This window comes from Oncorhynchus mykiss, chromosome 31 (genome assembly GCF_013265735.2).
Source record: "Oncorhynchus mykiss isolate Arlee chromosome 31, USDA_OmykA_1.1, whole genome shotgun sequence".
Classification (NCBI taxonomy): Eukaryota; Metazoa; Chordata; class Actinopteri; order Salmoniformes; family Salmonidae; genus Oncorhynchus; species Oncorhynchus mykiss.
In genome coordinates, this window is record NC_050571.1 from 38,661,688 (window position 1) to 38,681,142 (window position 19,455).

General features: G+C 41.0%; 1 protein-coding gene across 4 annotated transcripts; it reads left to right on the forward strand.

Annotated features, from left to right (window-relative positions):
* Positions 1 to 458: 458 nt before the first annotated feature.
* On the forward strand, positions 459 to 7,309 carry LOC110505131 (transmembrane protein 144). Of its 4 annotated transcripts, none has more exons than XM_021584126.2 (12): positions 459 to 647; positions 953 to 1,120; positions 1,254 to 1,334; positions 1,444 to 1,543; positions 1,688 to 1,768; positions 1,903 to 1,981; positions 2,422 to 2,495; positions 2,703 to 2,821; positions 4,279 to 4,398; positions 4,828 to 4,925; positions 6,021 to 6,074; positions 6,523 to 7,309. In XM_021584126.2, the coding sequence occupies exons 1-12, from the start codon at positions 539 to 541 to the stop codon at positions 6,604 to 6,606; spliced, it is 1,167 nt and encodes a 388-aa protein (XP_021439801.1). In that variant the 5' UTR covers positions 459 to 538; the 3' UTR covers positions 6,607 to 7,309. The 4 variants fall into 4 exon arrangements, with proteins under 4 accessions (XP_021439801.1, XP_036826334.1, XP_036826335.1 ...); XM_021584125.2 differs by having other exon boundaries at positions 461 to 647; positions 1,212 to 1,334; XM_036970439.1 differs by lacking the exon at positions 6,021 to 6,074 and having other exon boundaries at positions 1,212 to 1,334; positions 4,828 to 4,923; positions 6,607 to 7,309.
* The last annotated feature ends 12,146 nt before the right edge of the window (positions 7,310 to 19,455 follow it).

Below are 19,455 nucleotides of genomic sequence, written 5' to 3' on the forward strand. Positions count from 1 at the left end.
CACCCTGGTCCGAATCTAGGCTGTATCACAAACGGCTGTGATTGGGAGTCCCATAGGGCTGCGCACAATTGGCCCAGCGTTGTCCGGGTTTGGCCGGTGTAGGCAGTCATTGTCAATAAGAATTTGTTCTTAACTGACTTGCCTAGTTAAATAAATGTTAAATAAAAAATCAAAATAACTAAATACCATTTTGGCTAGATAAAAAAAAAACGTTTTTAAATGTAACCTTTATTTAAGTAGGCAAGTCTGTTAAAATCAAATTATTGTTTAGATGGAGTAGGCCAACTAGTGTTGGGGAAAACTGAAGCATTGTCGCTGAGCCTAACCGTAATTATTTTCCTGACCTTAATCTCATTCACCTAACCTGCATCAGTATCGCCACTGGGGAACACACCCAAAATTAAGCCCAGCAGCCTAATTGATTGCCTATCTTAATTTGTGTCAGCTGTTGCGGCATTATTCCTTGTTGTGGAACTGTACGTATTGTCCTTAAAACATGGCCGATCATCTGTGCAAGTTTTGAAACAGGTTATCGTCGATGGTGGCAGAAATGCTAGGTGTAAACATGTTTAAACTTTTTCTCCTAATTGCTGTTATGATGTGGTCGTCTCCGGGGAATTTCTCAGAAGCAGAGAAAGTCGAACAAGGTACGTAGCCTAGTCACCATATGCCTATGTGCTAGCAAACAGATGCTTGAGTTGGTAAAAAAAAAATCAACAATGCATGCTGCCTTGAAATGATCATTATCTGCAGTGCGTCTTGAAGAAACTGTATGGCTGGCTGCTTGAACAATCTTCCAGACAACACTCGTTTAATCCTGTTTCATATTGCTGTATGTTGCAAAATGTTATATTTATAATAACAGCATATGAAATGATTTTGTCAATGGGTATTACTGGACTACTTGACGCTGATAAAATGGCCCTTGACTAAATTCAGTAACATTCTTCAGATGTGCATGTAGATGAAAATGCTACAATGAACACTGAAGTAAGAAGATTACCTTTGCTCGGTTCATCGAACACGACTGAAATGGCTTATGGCTTTGTTGCAAACAGTATTGCTGTGATCTTGTATGGCAGCAACTTTGTCCCTGTCAAAAAGATAGAAACTGGTGATGGTAAGAGATCCATAAAAAAATCATAATGCATGTTTTAGAAACTTCTCTCGTTTGACCATCTTGTAATATTTTAACATAAATACATCTTCAGGGATGTTTTTCCAGTGGGTGAACTGTGCATCCATATTGGTAGTTTCGATGATTGGTGACTTGATACTCCACTCTCCCAAATTCCATCCGTTGGCAATGCTAGGAGGTGCAGCCTGGGCCACAGGTATGACTCCATCTTTCAAGCTGTACTGTAACCTTCACACAAACATAAATTGGGCCAACCCCCCCCCCCCCCCCCCCGAACTACTGAAATGTTTCATAAATGTTTACAGGCAGTTTAACAGTTGTCCCCGTAGTAAAAGCCATTGGCCTTGGACTTGGAGTTTGTATTTGGGGATCCAGCAGTTTGCTGATGGGCTGGATAAGTTCAAGGTAAGGTTGTTATGTGTGTGTGTGTCATATTTGACATTTGAATGGGCAATTCATATTTAGGCTCAAAATAACCATTTCCATAGGGAATATGTTCTTAGACCAGACATTGAGTCAGAGGTAATTTAAGTGTTTTTTTTTCAACAGGTTTGGATGGTTTGGTATTGAAGCACAGGAAGTTGCCAGACCAGTATTGAACTACTGTGGTGCTGGTTTGTGCTTGTTGAGGTAATGAGTCATGAAAACACCTAATCCAATAACTCAGAATAATACTATTGTCACTGGTCAATTTGTTATTAATTTTATATAGTCTATTTGAAACTCCCATGACAATCGCATGGCATTTACAATTTTGTTTCCAGTGGACTCATCCTTTTCTTTGTGAGGACTAATGTTGGAGAACTTCCACATTCAGAATGCACCCCCTTACTGATTAACAGGGTAATTATGCTTGATGTTTGGAAGTCTAAATGCCTTTGCTCAATAGCCATGCAGTATCAATTCAGTTCAATTAAAAAAATAAACTGCGGTTAAATCATTTTGGATACATGTCAGACCGCAGCAACGGTGACATGAAAGCGTACCACAACACATTCCACACCGCAACTTCACAGCAAGACCAGATTTAACACCCAAGACATTACCGCATATCAGCCAAAGACGGGTTTGTCTATTAAGTATGTCATTCATGACACTTACTGTAACAGCTCTCTAGAAACATCAGTGAGACGAAAAGTGTGATGATCAATTCTTCTGCCACCACAGGACAGACTTGTCAAAACTGCAGAAATTTATTTTGAGTTTGCATTGAGATGCCCATGGGAAACTGCTGTGCTGACTTATCGTGTACACATCTGAGTTGTCTATTTTGTCTACTTAAGATTGTGAATTCTGGTGTCTATGGGCCTTCGGAGTCCTGGGTGGATGTCATGGGAGCAAAGAGAAAACGCTGTGTGTGAGTACACCCCTTAATCACTCATGATCGTTGCGTTCACAATTGAGTGGTTGGAGCTGGGCTGAATTGATTTGGGCTCTAGTTACATGTTGGGACGTGACTTACTCAACTGAACATTCCTTTCCTTTTTGACTTTTGGATATGGGGCTAACTCAGTAATTATCGATGCAGTCATAAACACTCTCACCACCCTTTTGACTTCTTTAGAGGCTGCTTGTTGGCTGTTGTTGCAGGCCTGTTGTATGGGGCTTCCTTTGTTCCAATCCTCTACATAAAAAGCCATGTGGCAGACCACGACAGCATCTGCTATGGAGCCAGTCTATACGGTGAGGTGCTAGGTGGCAGGATCCTAGAGACTGTAGCCAATAACGCATTAACCTCTCTGGTACAAGTGGGACGGTAGCGTCCCACCTTGACAACAGCCAGTGAAATTGCAGGGTGCCAAATTCTAAACAATAGACATCCCATAATTAAAATTCCTCAAACATACAAGACTATACACCATTTTAAAGAATCTTCTTGTAAATCCAACCAGTGTCCAATTTCAAAAAGGCTTTACTGCGAAAGCACACCATGCGATTATGTTAGGTCAGCGCCTAGTCACGGAACTATACAGCCATTTTCCAGCCAAGGAGAGGGCTCACAAAAGTCAGAAAGTGTTAAAAAAAATCACTTACCTTTGCTTTTCATCTGGTGTCACTCCCTGGTCTCCATGTTAGACAAATGTTCATTTCTTTCGATAATGTCTTTTGATAATGTCTCTTTATCTCCAAAAACCTCAAGGCACAAGGTGCGCTCTAAACACCAAGACGAAAAGTAAAAGAAAGTCCAACATAAGTTAGTAGAAACATGTCTAACGATGTTTAAAATCAATCCTCAGGTTTTTGTCACAAATAATCAATAATATTTCAACCGGACAAAAGCTTCGTCAATAGAAAAGGAGAAACAAAGGTGTCTTCCCGGTCATGCGCAGGACTCATGTCTGGAAATTTCCACTGTCCTCTCTTTGAAAGTACTGTCCTCTCTTTGAAAGTACTGTCCTCTCTTTGAAAGTACTGTCCTCTCTTTGAAAGTACTGTCCTCTCTTTGAAAGTACTGTCCTCTCTTTGAAAGTACTGTCCTCTCTTTGAAAGTACTGTCCTCTCTTTGAAAGTACTGTCCTCTCTTTGAAAGTACTGTCCTCTCTTTGAAAGTACTGTCCTCTCTTTGAAAGTACTGTCCTCTCTTTGAAAGTACTGTCCTCTCTTTGAAAGTACTGTCCTCTCTTTGAAAGTACTGTCCTCTCTTTGAAAGTACTGTCCTCTCTTTGAAAGTACTGTCCTCTCTTTGAAAGTACTGTCCTCTCTTTGAAAGTACTGTCTCTCCCTCATTTTTCAGAGTAAACGCCTGAAACAATGCCTAAAGACTGGCCATGTGTGGTGGAAGCCATAGAGATAGTGAACTGGGTCCTAAGTGTTTGTATGGTGGAAAGGCTTTCATTGGAAATACAGCCTTTCAAAATAATAATACCTCCTGGTTGGATTTTCCACGTGTTTTCGCCTGCCATATCAGTTCTGTTGGTAACTTTAGTTTTCTATCCAAATCTACTAATTATATGCGTATCCTAGCTTCTCGGCCTGAGTAGCAGGCAGTTTAATTTGGGCACGCTTTTCATCCAAAATTCCGAATGCTGCCCCCTACACTAGTGAAGTTAAACTCAGTAGTTTGTGTAATGCTGAAGAGTGTTTAGCCTCAACGTGTTAAGTCTACATATTGTCAACCTAATATGCCCCCCATTTCCTAGATCTTGACTATGTGTTTGCCATGTGCTGTGGAATCTACCTCACCAGCACGGTGTATTTCTCCATCTACTGTGTAGCCATGAGGAACAGACCCAGGGTGTTCTCCAGAGCCATCCTGCCAGGTGCTCTCCACTCAAATTCTCTCCTCTGCCTGAACTGTGCCCTAAACTTCTACCCTGCCCCCTTAAAGTATGGCCTTGATGCAATCATGGGGGTTTCTATCATCATCCATGAGGGCAGATTGAGTCCAGGGCTGGCTTAGAAGTGTTTCCCAACTCCAGTCCTTGACTACCCCCAACAGCACACATTTTTGTTGCCCCAGACAAACTCCTAATTCAACTTGTCAACTAATTTATCAAGCCCTTGACAAATTGAATCAGGAGTTTTTGGTCCAGTGTCACAACAAATATGTACTATTGGGTGTACTTGAGGACCCAAGTTGAGAAACACTTGGTTAAAGAATTGGGCCGGGAAAGATAATGCCATGTGTGATATTATTTTGTAAAGAATGCTAAGTAGGGTGTCACTAAATCTCATTCTCCTATGTTCAGGCTTTTTGTCAGGTCTGATGTGGACATTGGCCACTTATTGCTGGTTTCTGGCTAACAACTACCTTAGTGCCGTTGTCACTTTTCCCATCGTCTGTGCAGTAAGTACACCTCTGGGATGCCCCCTGACATACTTTGTGTGGACACCCCTTCAAATTAGTGTATTTGGCTGTTTCAGTGATACCAGTTGCTGACAGGTGTGTAAAATTGAGTGCACAACCATGCAATCTCCATAGACAAACATTGGCAGTAGACTGGCCTTAAGGGCTTTGCCTTTCACTGTGGAACTGTCATAGAATGCCACCTTTGCAAAAAGTCAGTCAAATCTGAGCCCTGCTTGAGCTTCGCCGGTCAACTGTAAATACTGTTATTGTGAAGTGGAAACATCTAGTAGCAATAACAGCTCAGCCGCGAAGTGGTAAGCCACACATAATTGGACTGCTGATGCACGTTGCGCGTAAATAGTCTCGTCAGTTGCAACACACTAGAGTTCCAAACTGCCTCTAGAAGCAATGTCGGCGCACTAATTGTTTGTCGGGGGTTTCAAGAAATGGGGTTCCATGGCCGAGCAGCCACACACAAGCCTAAGATCACCATGCGCAATTCCAAGTGTTGGCTAGAGTGGTGTAAACCTTGCCACCATTGCACTCTGGAGTGATGGATCACCCTTCACCATCTGGCAGCCTGATGTACGAATCAGGATTTGGCGAATGACAGGAAACGCTAACTGAGCCAGGCGTAATCGCCCAACATTAGTGACTGACCTCACAAATGCTCTTGAGGCTGAATGGAAGCAAGTCCTCATAGCAATGTTCCAACATCTAGTGGAAACCCTTCCCAGAAGAGGGGAGGGGTTTATAGCAGCAAAGAGGAGACCATCTCATATTAATGCCTATGATTTTGGAGTGAATGTTCGACGAGCAGGTTCCATACTTTAGGTCATGTAGTGTGTTTTTGCTAAATGACTGCTAAATGGTTTGTATAGCACACAACTTGTGCCTAAGTCTGTGTATAGGTTATGACATTGAGATTTGGCGATGTCTTTTTAACAGAATATAGTTTGCGCCATTGTCAGTTTCTTGAATGTGCTACCGTTCCCGGTAATGCTAAATGGAGAGGACTTGACAATGGTGCGTTTGTAAACATGAAGGTGTAAGTGATCCAATCATTTCAATTAACAGAATTCCTCTTTCTAGGGTAACTGTCTAGTTGCAGCTCTGTGGGGATGTCTGGTTTTCAAAGAAGTCAAAGTAAGTGTCCCGGAGTGAGCAAATTTAGCTCCATTTATTAGTCTAAAAAACTGCCTCAGCTTCTGGGAACAAAGCACACTTGACAATTGCTGAAATTGAAGTATGAACTCTGAGCCATTTATGTAATTTTGCGGACAGATGAATTAACGTGGAACTGGATTTTTCTAAATTAAGTTTTTGCCCTAGAATTTCCAAATGTAATACAAACTGTGCTGTGTTGATTTTGAAGGAGCTGGTCATCCCATCCCTTTTTGACCCCGGCTGATTATCCTTTAGTTCGGATTAGCTTGCCCAATGTCGTATTTTATATCCTGTTGCTCTTATGCATGCCCCCCTCCCTTTTCAACACCATTCCGCTCACATTATGGTTAGCCTGTGCCAACCCAATTTGACAGTGTGACATGCCATCAGATATTTGCTGTATTGACTAATGCTCGTCTTGTTTCAGGGCTTGGTAAACTGTTCAATCTTCATAGTAGCCTCCTGTGTTGTCCTGACTGGATCAATGTTGACGTCCTTCTCCAATGTGTAACAGAGAATCAATATACCCCCTAGATGGCAGCATTTATACAGGAGTGGCCATCCTAAAGGAGTCCTGAGGTGATGTGTTCTGAATGTTGCCAATGGGAAGCTAATGGACAGAGCTGATTCACTATCCCCTATTCTGTCTGAGACAATCATATCTGTTCTGGACAATACATTCCTATCTGAATGTTCTCTGTTACACCCTCCTGAACAGGGCACTTGATGGTGAAGTGTGTTTGTCTCTGATAGTCCTTCAGTTTAGTCTGTACATCTAATGGAGCACTTTATCACCTGGTTAATGAGGGTTCCGCTGTTGCTGGGACTTCTGTCACGTATTCAATAGTTTGATGAATTCAAGGGCATTTTGAATGTTAAGAGGGATGATGCATAATTAATTTAAAATGTTCATACTCTACTGAAAATATTTATGGTGTTGTCTGTGGCATTTTACTATGAATTTGAGTTAAAGTCATAATCTTTGTAAGATCTTAATGTTAATCTTTATATGGGACATGTTTGAATAAAATGGCTAACAATCACAAGTTTGAGCAGTGAACTTTGAAGGGAACCTAGTGGGGGAAACAGGAACCCTAAATAGTGTGCTAATCTACAGCATAAATTGAGGCAAACTGCTGCCTTTCAGTCTTCATGGTTTTATCTGAAAATCAAATGGAGGATGTTTACCTCTTCCCAGATTACCTATACAGAACCTATGGGAAGTATTCAGACCGCTTGACTTTTTCCACATTTGTGTTACGTTACATAATACTTGTTGCTGTAATCACTGCCAAAATGTGCTTTAAAGTACTGAGTAAATGGTTTGAATACTTAGTTTGATATTTCTGGTTATTATTTGCAAAGTTTCTAAACCTTTTTTTGCTTTGTCATTATGGGGTATTGTGTGTAAATTAAAGGAAACAAATATTTAAGAATAAGGCTGTAATGTAACAATGTGGAAAAAGTCAAAGGGTCTGAATAATTTATGAAGGCACTGTAAATGTGAAGTGTTGGTTCTTGAGCTGAAATAAAAGATTCCAGAAATGTTCCATGCGCACAACTTTCTTTCAAATTTGGGGTACACATTTGTTTACATCCCTGTTAGTGAGTATTTCTCCTTTGCCAAGATAATCCATCCACCTGACAGGTGTGACAAATCAAGGAGCTGATCATAACACAGGTGCACCTTGTGTGGGGACAATAAACAGCCACTAAAATCTGACTGCAGGAATTTTTCCTGTTGCCAGATAACTGAATGTTAATTTCTCTACCATAAACCACCTTTCACAACATTTGAGAGAATTTAGCAGTATGTCCAACCGGCCTCAACTGCAGACCACATGTAACCACACCAGCCCAAGACCTCCACATCCGGCTTCTTCACCTGCGGGATTGTCTGAGACCGGACAGCTGATGAAACGGGAGTATTTCTGTCTGTAATAAAGTGCTTTTGTGGGGGGGGGGGGACTAATTCTGATTCGCTGGGCCTGGCTCCCATGTGGCTGGGCCAATGCACTATTAGGCATGATTAGGGCCTAATTCATTTAGTTCATATAAGCAAATCAGTCAATTAAAATAACTCAAATCATTAAATGTTATGTGTAGGGTTGCACATTTTGGGGAATATTCAGAGGTTGAAACTTTCCGTGGGAATTAAGAATATGGGAATTAATGGAAATATAGGCATATTAATAATTTAAATATAGATGTTTTTTTGCATTGGATATATTAACCATATAAGGAGACAGAAACATAAATATTTTACCTAATCAGCAGTAGACATAATTGCAAATAGAATTCCAATCGAAATAAAAAAAAAACGATTTAGTTACGAATGGAACCTTAATTAAATTAGTTGATTCTTCACATGAGATTATTTCACTGAACAACAAAAGGGAATATTGAATGATCCCCAATGATCCATCACATCTCCCAAAAATGTTTTCAACATCTGTAAAATGACTAGTCTAGAAACTAAAGCTTTGGTTGTCTTCCTCTCAGGCTTCCATGTCTTCTCTCTGGACCTCAATGTCCACCTCTTGAACATCAGACGCTGAGGCCTCATCTTCACTGTCACTTCCCAACCTTGTTGAGGATGGCTCGTTGTCAGGCTCAAAAAGCCTCAAATTTGTACAGATAGACACACATTTTTCAAGCCTTGAATTGGTCAGCCTGTTGCGCACTTTGGTGTGTGTGTTCCCAAACAAGGACAAGTTGCGCTCAGAGGCAGTTGATGTTGGTGGGATTTGGAGAGTGATGGAGGCAACAAGAGAAAGAGCCTCAGATCCACAAAGTCCCTTCCACCAAGTGGCTGATGAGATATGTTGGCACGACTGCCATATTGCATCTCCATCCCAAAGTCCTTGCTTGGAAGTGTACTTTGCCAGACTGCCAAGAACCTTGCCCTCTTCCAGGCCAAGGTGGCAAGACACAGTAGTGATGATACCATAGGCCTTGTTGATCTCTGCACCAGACAGGATGCTCTTGCCAGCATACTTGGGGTCCAACTTGTACACTGCGGCATGTATGGGCTTCAGGCAGAAGTCTTCACGCTTTTTGATGTATTTCAGAATGGATTGTATTGTCTCCCTCAATCCGTGTAATGGCTACTGCTATAGGTTTCAGGAGTTTCAGGCTGCTTACCACTCTCTCCCAAAATACATAATCCAGGAGGATCCTCTTGATGTGGCTCTTAATATCGACAGACTGTGATATGGCCATTTCTTGGAGAGACTCCTTCCCCTCCAGGAGACTGACAAACATGATGACAACACCACCCCAATGGGTGTTGCTGGGCAGCTTTATACTTCTCACTTTGCTTGGTGAGGTAGATTGCTGCTCTAACTTGATGAACCTTCACATACCTAACCAATTCCTTGGCTCTCTTGTAGAGTGTATACATTGTGTTCAGTGCCATTATGTCCCTGAGGAGCAGATTCAATGCATGAGCAGCACAGCCAATGGGTGTGATGTGAGGGTAGGACTCCTCCACTTTAGACCAAGCAGCCTTCATGTTCGCAGCATAGGCTGTCAACAGTGCAAATACCTTCTGTGGTCCAAGGCCATTGATGACTGCCTTCAACTCATCTGCAATTTTGAAACCGGTGTGTATGTTGTCCCTTGTGTCTGTGCTCTTGTAGAATACTGGTTGAGGGGTGGAGATGATGTAGTTAATTATTCCTTGAACACGGACATTCGACCACCCATAGGAGATGATTGCAATACAGTCTGCTTTCTCTTTGATTTGCTTGACCTTCACTTGAACTCTGTTGAACTCTGCATCCAGCAAATTAGTAGATAAAGCATGCCTAGTTGGAGAGGTGTATGCTGGGCAAAGAACATTCAGAAATCTCTTCCAATACACAGCCTGTGAGCATAAGAGGTGAACCAGTTGCATACACAGCTCGAGCAAGACATTCATCAGAATTTCTCTACGTTCCTCCATTGAGTCAAAAAAACTTCTGATTCCAGGAGGACCATGAGCTGTTGCTATCGATGAGGTGTCTGATTCATAATTTTCACCTCGAATAGAAGTAGAGGGACATTTGTCAGAGGTTGCTTGTTGTGAGAGAACTTTATGCATTTTGCCAGATGATTCTGCATCTTTGTTGCATTCTTCACATACGATTTGGCACAGTATTTGCAAATGTACACAGCTTTTCCTTCTACATTAGCTGCAGTAAAATGTTAGCTGCAGTGAAATGTTTCCACACATCAGATAGTGCAGTGCCCATGGTGTTTTCTTGTAAAAATGAGTAAAAAAAACAAATACAATTCCATGTACAGATAAATAGTTAAGCAGTTAGATTAAACAACTCCTTTGTAAGATAAATGTTTTAGAATGAAACATGTATGGAACACTCCTCAGTTAGCCAGCTAATCAAGATAGGTTGTGTCTGTCAGGACAGCAGACATTGTTGATGCTTTACCTCCGAGAGTAAGGTGTACTTCAGATGTCATAGGTTTCCTAGATGGGGCACCATAATTGTTCTACTGTTCTGTGTTGTCCTGAAAGGGGTGGATGTTATCGTTGGTGTCCTAAAATAACCTGTGGCTATAGTGGAGTGGAAACGGAAGTGTCCAGATACACAATAGAATTAACGCACATAGTGGCCATGTACTTAGCGGAGTCCAAACTGAAGTGTTAAAACGCAGAATGAATTAACCTATTTACCGATATTCTCACACCCTGCATAGAGGGATTTTGTTATTGACGATCATTAAAACAATGTGTAAGGGAAGGACACAATGTTGGCTCAAGTTCTTTGGGACATTCTAATTGCTCAGATTTTGCAGAAGGTGTCCCTGCACATATAGTCCCAACTCTGATGATCTAATTTTATATCAGTTTCAAATTCATGTCCGTGATCTGTAATGCTGTAAATCAACAAATCCATAAGATTATTAAAACAGAGCCCACACACTTGTTATAGCGTAGCGTGCAATGAGATCTCCCAATAACTGATTGGATGAAAACCCAACTTGAAAAATTGCTAAATGCGTTACTGTTTTTAATTTCAATCTGAATAACAATGCTATTGGCGCTGGTCTCTGGTGCTTTTTGGGATGTAATGATACTACTGTAGGATCGGACAATGAAAGCAAAATCCTGTTGAGCTGTACCAAATAAATCCACCTAAAGTTTCTAAAGTTTTAAGTTTGATCACCTGGCACAATGAATGGACATTGCATAATACTGATGAAATGCCTCAGCAGATCGCTTTTCTTGTCGAACTCAATGTTCGACAAGGCAATGTTTCTATATTTAATCTACGCATTCAGCTTTTATTTCCTACTGTCTGTTGAGCATGAGACATGACATTTTGAAAGAAGACCGTACTTTAATAGAATAACCACACTCGCTATGCTCCCCCCCCCCCCCCACCCCCAGCACCTTAACCAAGAAGTTTAAGTTTAAAAATGAATACCTGTCAAAAAATAGAGCTAGGCCTTTAAAAAAGGATTTTAATGTTTTTAATGTTCATTTTAAAGCGCCAATTTTAGGGCAGGTCAGCGCGCTTGCTCTACGAGTGCTTAGAGTGCTTTGGCAGTATGCAAACAGCATGACCACTCATAAGTAAAGTGCACTCAACGATGCCGTCCCACATTCACAAAGCCTCACAGAGTAGGAGTGCTGATCTCGGATAGTACCAATTTGTCATGTTTATTCGGATCCCCATTAGCTAACGCCGTAACACTAGCTAATCCTCCTGGGGTCCAAAACCAATTAACAAGACATGACAAATGACCACAAATCACGACTTCACAAACATTCATCAAGGAGACTTGTTTTAGTTTAGTTTAGTTTATTAATTCGACCATTTAAAAAAAAAAACAAGCACACATAAAACTTAAAAGCCATACATGCACATGAATAAAATCATCGAGGTTAACACACAAAGTCCGGGACTTATTTCCATTGTGTTCCTCTAGAGACAAGATGGCTAGACAAGATCAAAAAACAGTATGGCAGTGAAATAATAAAACAAAAAACATGGAAGAGGAACATCTATCTCATCATTCCAGTTACATCATAGGGGTTATTCATACGGTCACAGAGGACATCAAACATATTTTTACTTTATTTTTAAAGCTGCCCAGAGAGGACGTTGTTTTCATAGGCAGAGGCAACTCATTCCATTCTGAGGCTCCAGTTTACAAGAAAGTACCTTACCCAGCATTACTCCTGAACCTGTATGAGCACACATCAGCAACGACTGATCTGGTGCTGTGATTGTGTGCATCCCTAACACGAGGAAAGTAATCACTTAGATATCTGGGCGCAGGAACATAATTACTCCTGTAAACCAAACCTACTCTAATCTGGGACACCCTAGCCTCAACAGGCAGCCAGTTTAGTTCCTGAAAGCAGCTCCACCCTATGTGAGTACGTGGACTCACCTTCAATACTACCCTGATCAGCTTATTCTGGGCTATCTGGAGCTTCTCCTTCATAAATTTAGATAAGCCCCCAAACCAAGAAGTACTAGCATAGTCAAAATGAGATTGAATGAGGGCAGTAGCTAGCACTATCATGGAGTTCTTATCAAACTTTCTAGCCAAAAACTTCTGGCATTAACCTTCCCTAGCACCTTATTGGCCATGCTCACACCTCCCAAGATTCCATCAAGGAGACATCCCATGTAGCTAACAGAGGTTTTAGTAGTCAGCACCTCACCCCCTAACTCCACTCTGATTTCAGACGACCTACACAATTTAAGTCTGGATCTAAAAATAATTGCTTCAGTGCAGAGACTTTAGCTTATTTTAACCAAGCCATTTGCTAATGTTAGTAATCTCTGTGCTAAGTATTCTCTCCAACATAGTTTTACTTTTGTGAGACACCAGAAGTGTAGAGTCATCCGCATAAAGAAAAAGATGGCAAGAGCAAGCATCTTTCATATTGTTAATATACAATAAGAGGCCCAAGTACGCTCCCCTGCGGAACGCCACAACTCATTGGTTTTGCCTGAGACAGTGAACCATTAGCCTCTACTACTTGCTCCCTTCCTGATAAATAGGACTTTACCCAGCCTAGAGGAATACTGCTTAACCCCAGTGCCTCCAGTTTGTAGATTAGGAGACAGTGGTTAACTGTATCTAAGGCCTTCTGTAGGTCAAGCAGTACCATTCCACACAGATTTATATCTCTTTCCTGATTAAGTTTTTATTTTATTTTATTTATCCATTATTTTACCAGGTAAGTTAACCGAGAACACATTCTCATTTGCAGCAGCGACCTGGGGAATAGTTACAGGGGAGAGGAGGGGGATGAATGAGCCAATTGTCAGTCAAGTCAGTCAAGTAAAATAGACATGAATCAGTATAGTATGTTTTTCGAAAACCCGACTGAAAATCATACATCAGACCCTGTTTGTTAACATATTCATACATTTGCTCGTGTACAACTCTCTCCAGGATCTTTGATGTTACACAGAGGATAGATACAGGTCTATAATTCCCAGGGTCAGACTTTATCCCCTTCTTATACAGAGGTATAACTTTAGCTTGTTTCATGTCCCTGGGAAAGGTGCCTTGTTCAAGAGAGAGATTAACGATATGCGTAATACAAGCGCCAATTTGTTCAGCAGAATCTATTAGAAACCTTGCAGGAATATTATCCAGGCCTGTGGCTTTGGAGCATTTAAGCTCGGCCGGCATACTGACTATTTTGGCTGTTGCTACCTTTGCAAAATAAAAAGAGTTTGGCTGAACCCCAAACTCTACATAATACTTATTGACTTGGTTACTTCCATACAACCAGAATTGGTGGGCAGCTTGCTAACCAGCTTGCTGGCAACAGAAGTAAAAAAATAAAATATATTAATTGGCAACCTCTGCTTTTACATATGCCATCTCCCCTTTGATGTTCAGTCCAATACTGTTTAGTTTGTTTTGGTAGTACTGCTACATCCTAGTTCCTTAAATGATTTCCAAAGATTTTTAGGGTCATTTTTGTTTTCAACAATTTTCTCAGCAAAGTAACCCCTCTTAGCTTCATCCATCCTGCTCTGTGCTTCATTTCTGTGACATTATATAGGACAAAATCATGCTGCTCGAGAGTTCTTAAATTTTTTAAAGGCCATATTCCTTGCTTGGATAGATTCTAGAATCTCATGATTAAACCAAGGGCTAGATCTCTGCTTTACTCTGATATGTCTAATGGGAGCCATCACATTCACCACATCAAGGAATCTACAATTAAAGACTTCCCAGGCACTGTCTACCCCTACACTATCTAGCACAGGTCAACGTTGATATAGGTTTATACCTGGTCAAGAACTACAGGAAACGTAACGTAATCGCTGTAATTGCAAACAAAGGTTTCTGTACCAAATATTAAGTTCTGCTTTTCTGATGTATCAAATACTTATGTCATGCAATAAAATGCAAATGAATTACTTAAAAATAACTGGATTTTTGTCTTCGATTCCGTCTCTCACAGTTGAAGTGTACCTATGATAAAAATTACAGACCTCTACATGCTTTGTAAGTAGGAAAACAAATACTTGTTCTCCCCACTGTATCTTTAAAATCCTCCTTGTGCAAAATTTAATAAAATGATCTCTGATTCCATATACTATTACTCCACTCTGCGATATTTTAGATTTATCAGACACCAATATTAAGTCAATTGTACTTTGCACTGTTTCACATACCATGGTGGGACCTTTAATCATTTGGGTCAGAGCAAGTGATCTACAAAAGTGCATGAATACATTGTGGGTTGGGCTATTCTTTTTGCAGATATCAGTATTGGAATCATTACAGTTTGACAACACAATTTCAAGACTTTTATAGAATGCATTCTGCTTGGGCGGCCTATAACACACGCCCAACAAAACCGGCTTGGTTTTGGGAAGGCAGATATCCAGCCAGACAATCTCCAGATCAGCGTTTAAATCCGATCTGACGTTTAAAGCAATGTCTGATCTTACAAATGCACATATTCCCCCACCGTTAAGAATTCCGATCCTTCCTGACAACAGAGTAATTACCTATCTCAATTTCTGAGTCACAAACAGACGAATCCAACCATGTCTCAGTAAAACATAAGACACCCACCTCTGATAGGCAAACCAACAGGAGTATCTCATCGATCTTCGGTAGTAGGCTTCGGACGTTTAAGTGCACAAAATGTAAGCCCTTCTTCCCAAAGGCCTTATTGAATTCCCGATCCACTTGTAACTCGCCTTTTTTTTTTTTTGCTCGTGTACAACTCTCTCCAGGATCTTTGATGTTACACAGAGGATAGATACAGGTCTATAATTCCCAGGGTCAGACTTTATCCCTTTCTTATACAGAGGTATAACTTTAGCTTGTTTCATGTCCCTGGGAAAGGTGCCTTGTTCAAGAGAGAGATTAACGATATGCGTAATACAAGCGCCAATTTGTTCAGCAGAATCTATTAGAAACCTTGCAGGAATATTATCCAGGCCTGTGGCTTTGGAGCATTTAAGCTCGGCCGGCATACTGACTATTTTGGCTGTTGCTACCTTTGCAAAATAAAAAGAGTTTGGCTGAACCCCAAACTCTACATAATACTTATTGACTTGGTTACTTCCATACAACCAGAATTGGTGGGCAGCTTGCTAACCAGCTTGCTGGCAACAGAAGTAAAAAAATAAAATATATTAATTGGCAACCTCTGCTTTTACATATGCCATCTCCCCTTTGATGTTCAGTCCAATACTGTTTAGTTTGTTTTGGTAGTACTGCTACATCCTAGTTCCTTAAATGATTTCCAAAGATTTTTAGGGTCACAAACAGACGAATCCAACCATGTCTCAGTAAAACATAAGACACCCACCTCTGATAGGCAAACCAACAGGAGTATCTCATCGATCTTCGGTAGTAGGCTTCGGACGTTTAAGTGCACAAAATGTAAGCCCTTCTTCCCAAAGGCCTTATTGAATTCCCGATCCACTTGTAACTCGCCTCCCACTGCGCTGCCATCTTCCCACTGCCCTTCCTCCGGTGGCCTCTTTGTCACCATGGAGCACCCCTCCCCAGGTGCTACTCCATCGCCCTCACCACCGTGTCCCCCGTCACTCACCTCTGGTTGCCTCCGCTCCGATGTGAAATTTACTATTCTTTAATCAAAATAGCAGGTGCAAATATTTCCAGTAACATTGAAAACAAACATAAATTAAAGGTGCTGCCACCATGCCGAACTATCCGGTCGTCGTCTTGTCTACAACGCTGTGTCTGTGGGAGCAGCTCAGGATTAGTTCCCCTGGTGTGTCTCAATACAGACAATTAAAATACCTGACAGGAAACACATTTACCATTCAGTTGATGCTTTCTATTTCCTGTCCAGTTACAGTATATGGTCTATCACATTAGATGTCCTTAACATTTTTTTTATTGTAGATGGATTTACTTTTTGCCTGGGAAATATGGATCGTTAAAGAGTTCCATTCAGCTATAGTTCTATATAAAACTGTAGATTTAAGGCCATTTTTTTGGCTTGGGTTGTCTTAGCTGCCTTGAATTTGCCTGTCTGGTTTGGTGGTTATGCGTGTTGCCAGTATGTACTAACTGGCCTGACAAATACAGTGTTATTTTGAAAAATATAACATTCCTAAAGAAAGTCAGAAGACTGGATAGTAATTTGTTTTCAACTTGAAGCCATGAGAGATTCTGATGCATTTGCATAATATTCATACGGATAGAGCAATGAAGAGCTAATCTGGCAGCCTTGTTATGAGCGAATTTGAGCTTTTTCTATCTTTATTTGCTGCAGATGACCATATAACTGGAAAGTACTAGAAGTGTGATAGGACCAGGGATTGAATCACCTTATTCCGAGGGCTAGATGTTACGTACTCTGAACATGTTCTTGTAACTGCAATTCCTTTACTCATCTTAATAACAATATTATCTATGTGTTCTGACCATGATAAAGCTGCTTCCAACATGACGCCTAATAGTTTCATTTTTTCCCAACTTTTCACTTGCTCTACATGCGTTCTATTCGTCGACAAATTCAAATGGGGATCATCAGCAAGCTGTTGAAGTTGAAGTCGGAAGTTTGCATACACCTTAGCCAAATACATTTAAACTCAGTTTTCAGTTCCGGACATTTAATCCTAGTAAAAATGCCCTGTATTAGGTCAGTTAGGATCACCACTTTATTTTAAGAATGTGAAATGTCAGAATAATAGTAGAGAGAATTATTTATTTCAGCTTTTATTTCTTTCATCACATTCCCAGTGGGTCAGAAGTTTACATACACTCAATTAGTATTTGGTAGCATTGCCTTTAAATTGTTTAACTTGGGTCAAATGTTCTGGGTAGCCTTCCACAAGCTTCCCACAATAAGGTGGGTGAATTTTGGCCCATTCCTTCTGACAGAGCTGGTGTAACTGAGTCAGGTTTGCAGGCTTCCTTGCTCGCAGATGCTTTTTCAGTTCTGCCCAGAATTTTTCTATAGGAATGAGGTCAGGGCTTTGTGATGGCCACTCCAATACCTTGACTTTGTTGTCCTTAAGCCAGTATGCTTGGGGTCATTGTCCATTTGGAAGACCCATTTGCGAACCAAGCTTTAACTTCCTGACTGATGCCTTGAGATGTTGCTTCAATATATCCACATAATTTTCCTCCCTCGTGATACCATCTACAGTGCCTTGCGAAAGTATTCGGCCCCCTTGAACTTTGCGACCTTTTGCCACATTTCAGGCTTCAAACATAAAGATATAAAACTGTATTTTTTTGTGAAGAATCAACAACAAGTGGGACACAATCATGAAGTGGAATGACATTTATTGGATATTTCTAACTTTTTTAACAAATCAAAAACTGAAAAATTGGGCGTGCAAAATTATTCAGCCCCCTTAAGTTAATACTTTGTAGCGCCACCTTTTGCTGCGATTACAGCTGTAAGTCGCTTGGGGTATGTCTCTATCAGTTTTGCACATCGAGAGACTGAAATGTTTTCCCATTCCTCCTTGCAAAACAGCTCGAGCTCAGTGAGGTTGGGATGGAGAGCATTTGTGAACAGCAGTTTTCAGTTCTTTCCACAGATTCTCGATTGGATTCAGGTCTGGACTTTGACTTGGCCATTCTAACACCTGGATATGTTTATTATTGAACCATTCCATTGTAGATTTTGCTTTATGATTTGGATCATTGTCTTGTTGGAAGACAAATCTCCGTCCCAGTCTCAGGTCTTTTGCAGACTCCATCAGGTTTTCTTCCAGAATGGTCCTGTATTTGGCTCCATCCATCTTCCCATCAATTTTAACCATCTTCCCTGTCCCTGCTGAAGAAAAGCAAGCCCAAACCATGATGCTGCCACCACCATGTTTGACAGTGGGGATGGTGTGTTCAGGGTGATGAGCTGTGTTGCTTTTACGCCAAACATAACGTTTTGCATTGTTGCCAAAAAGTTCAATTTTGGTTTCATCTGACCAGAGCACCTTCTTCCACATGTTTGGTGTGTCTCCCAGGTGGCTTGTGGCAAACTTTAAATGACACTTTTTATGGATATCTTTAAGAAATGGCTTTCTTCTTGCCACTCTTCCATAAAGGCCAGATTTGTGCAATATACGACTGATTGTTGTCCTATGGACAGAGTCTCCCACCTCAGCTATAGATCTCTGCAGTTCATCCAGAGTGATCATGGGCCTCTTGGCTGCATCTCTGATCAGTCTTCTCCTTGTATGAGCTGAAAGTTTAGAGGGACGGCCAGGTCTTGGTAGATTTGCAGTGGTCTGATACTCCTTCCATTTCAATATTATCGCTTGCACGGTGCTCCTTGGGATGTTTAAAGCTTGGGAAATCTTTTTGTATCCAAATCCGGCTTTAAACTTCTTCACAACAGTATCTCGGACCTGCCTGGTGTGTTCCTTGTTCTTCATGATGCGCTCTGCGCTTTTAACGGACCTCTGAGACTATCACAGTGCAGGTGCATTTATACGGAGACTTGATTACACACAGGTGGATTGTATTTATCATGATTAGTCATTTAGGTCAACATTGGATCATTCAGAGATCCTCACTGAACTTCTGGAGAGCGTTTGCTGCACTGAAAGTAAAGGGGGCTGAATAATTTTGCACGCCCAATTTTTCAGTTTTTGATTTGTTAAAAAAGTTAGAAATATCCAATAAGTGTCATTCCACTTCATGATTGTGTCCCACTTTTTGTTGATTCTTCACAAAAAAATACAGTTTTATATCTTTATGTTTGAAGCCTGAAATGTGGCAAAAGGTCGCAAAGTTCAAGGGGGTCGAATACTTCCGCAAGGCACTGTATTTTGTGAAGTACACCAGACACTTCTGCAGCAAAGCACCCCCACAACATGATGCTGCCACCCCCGTGCTTCATGGTTGGGATGGTGTTCTTCAGCTTGCAAGC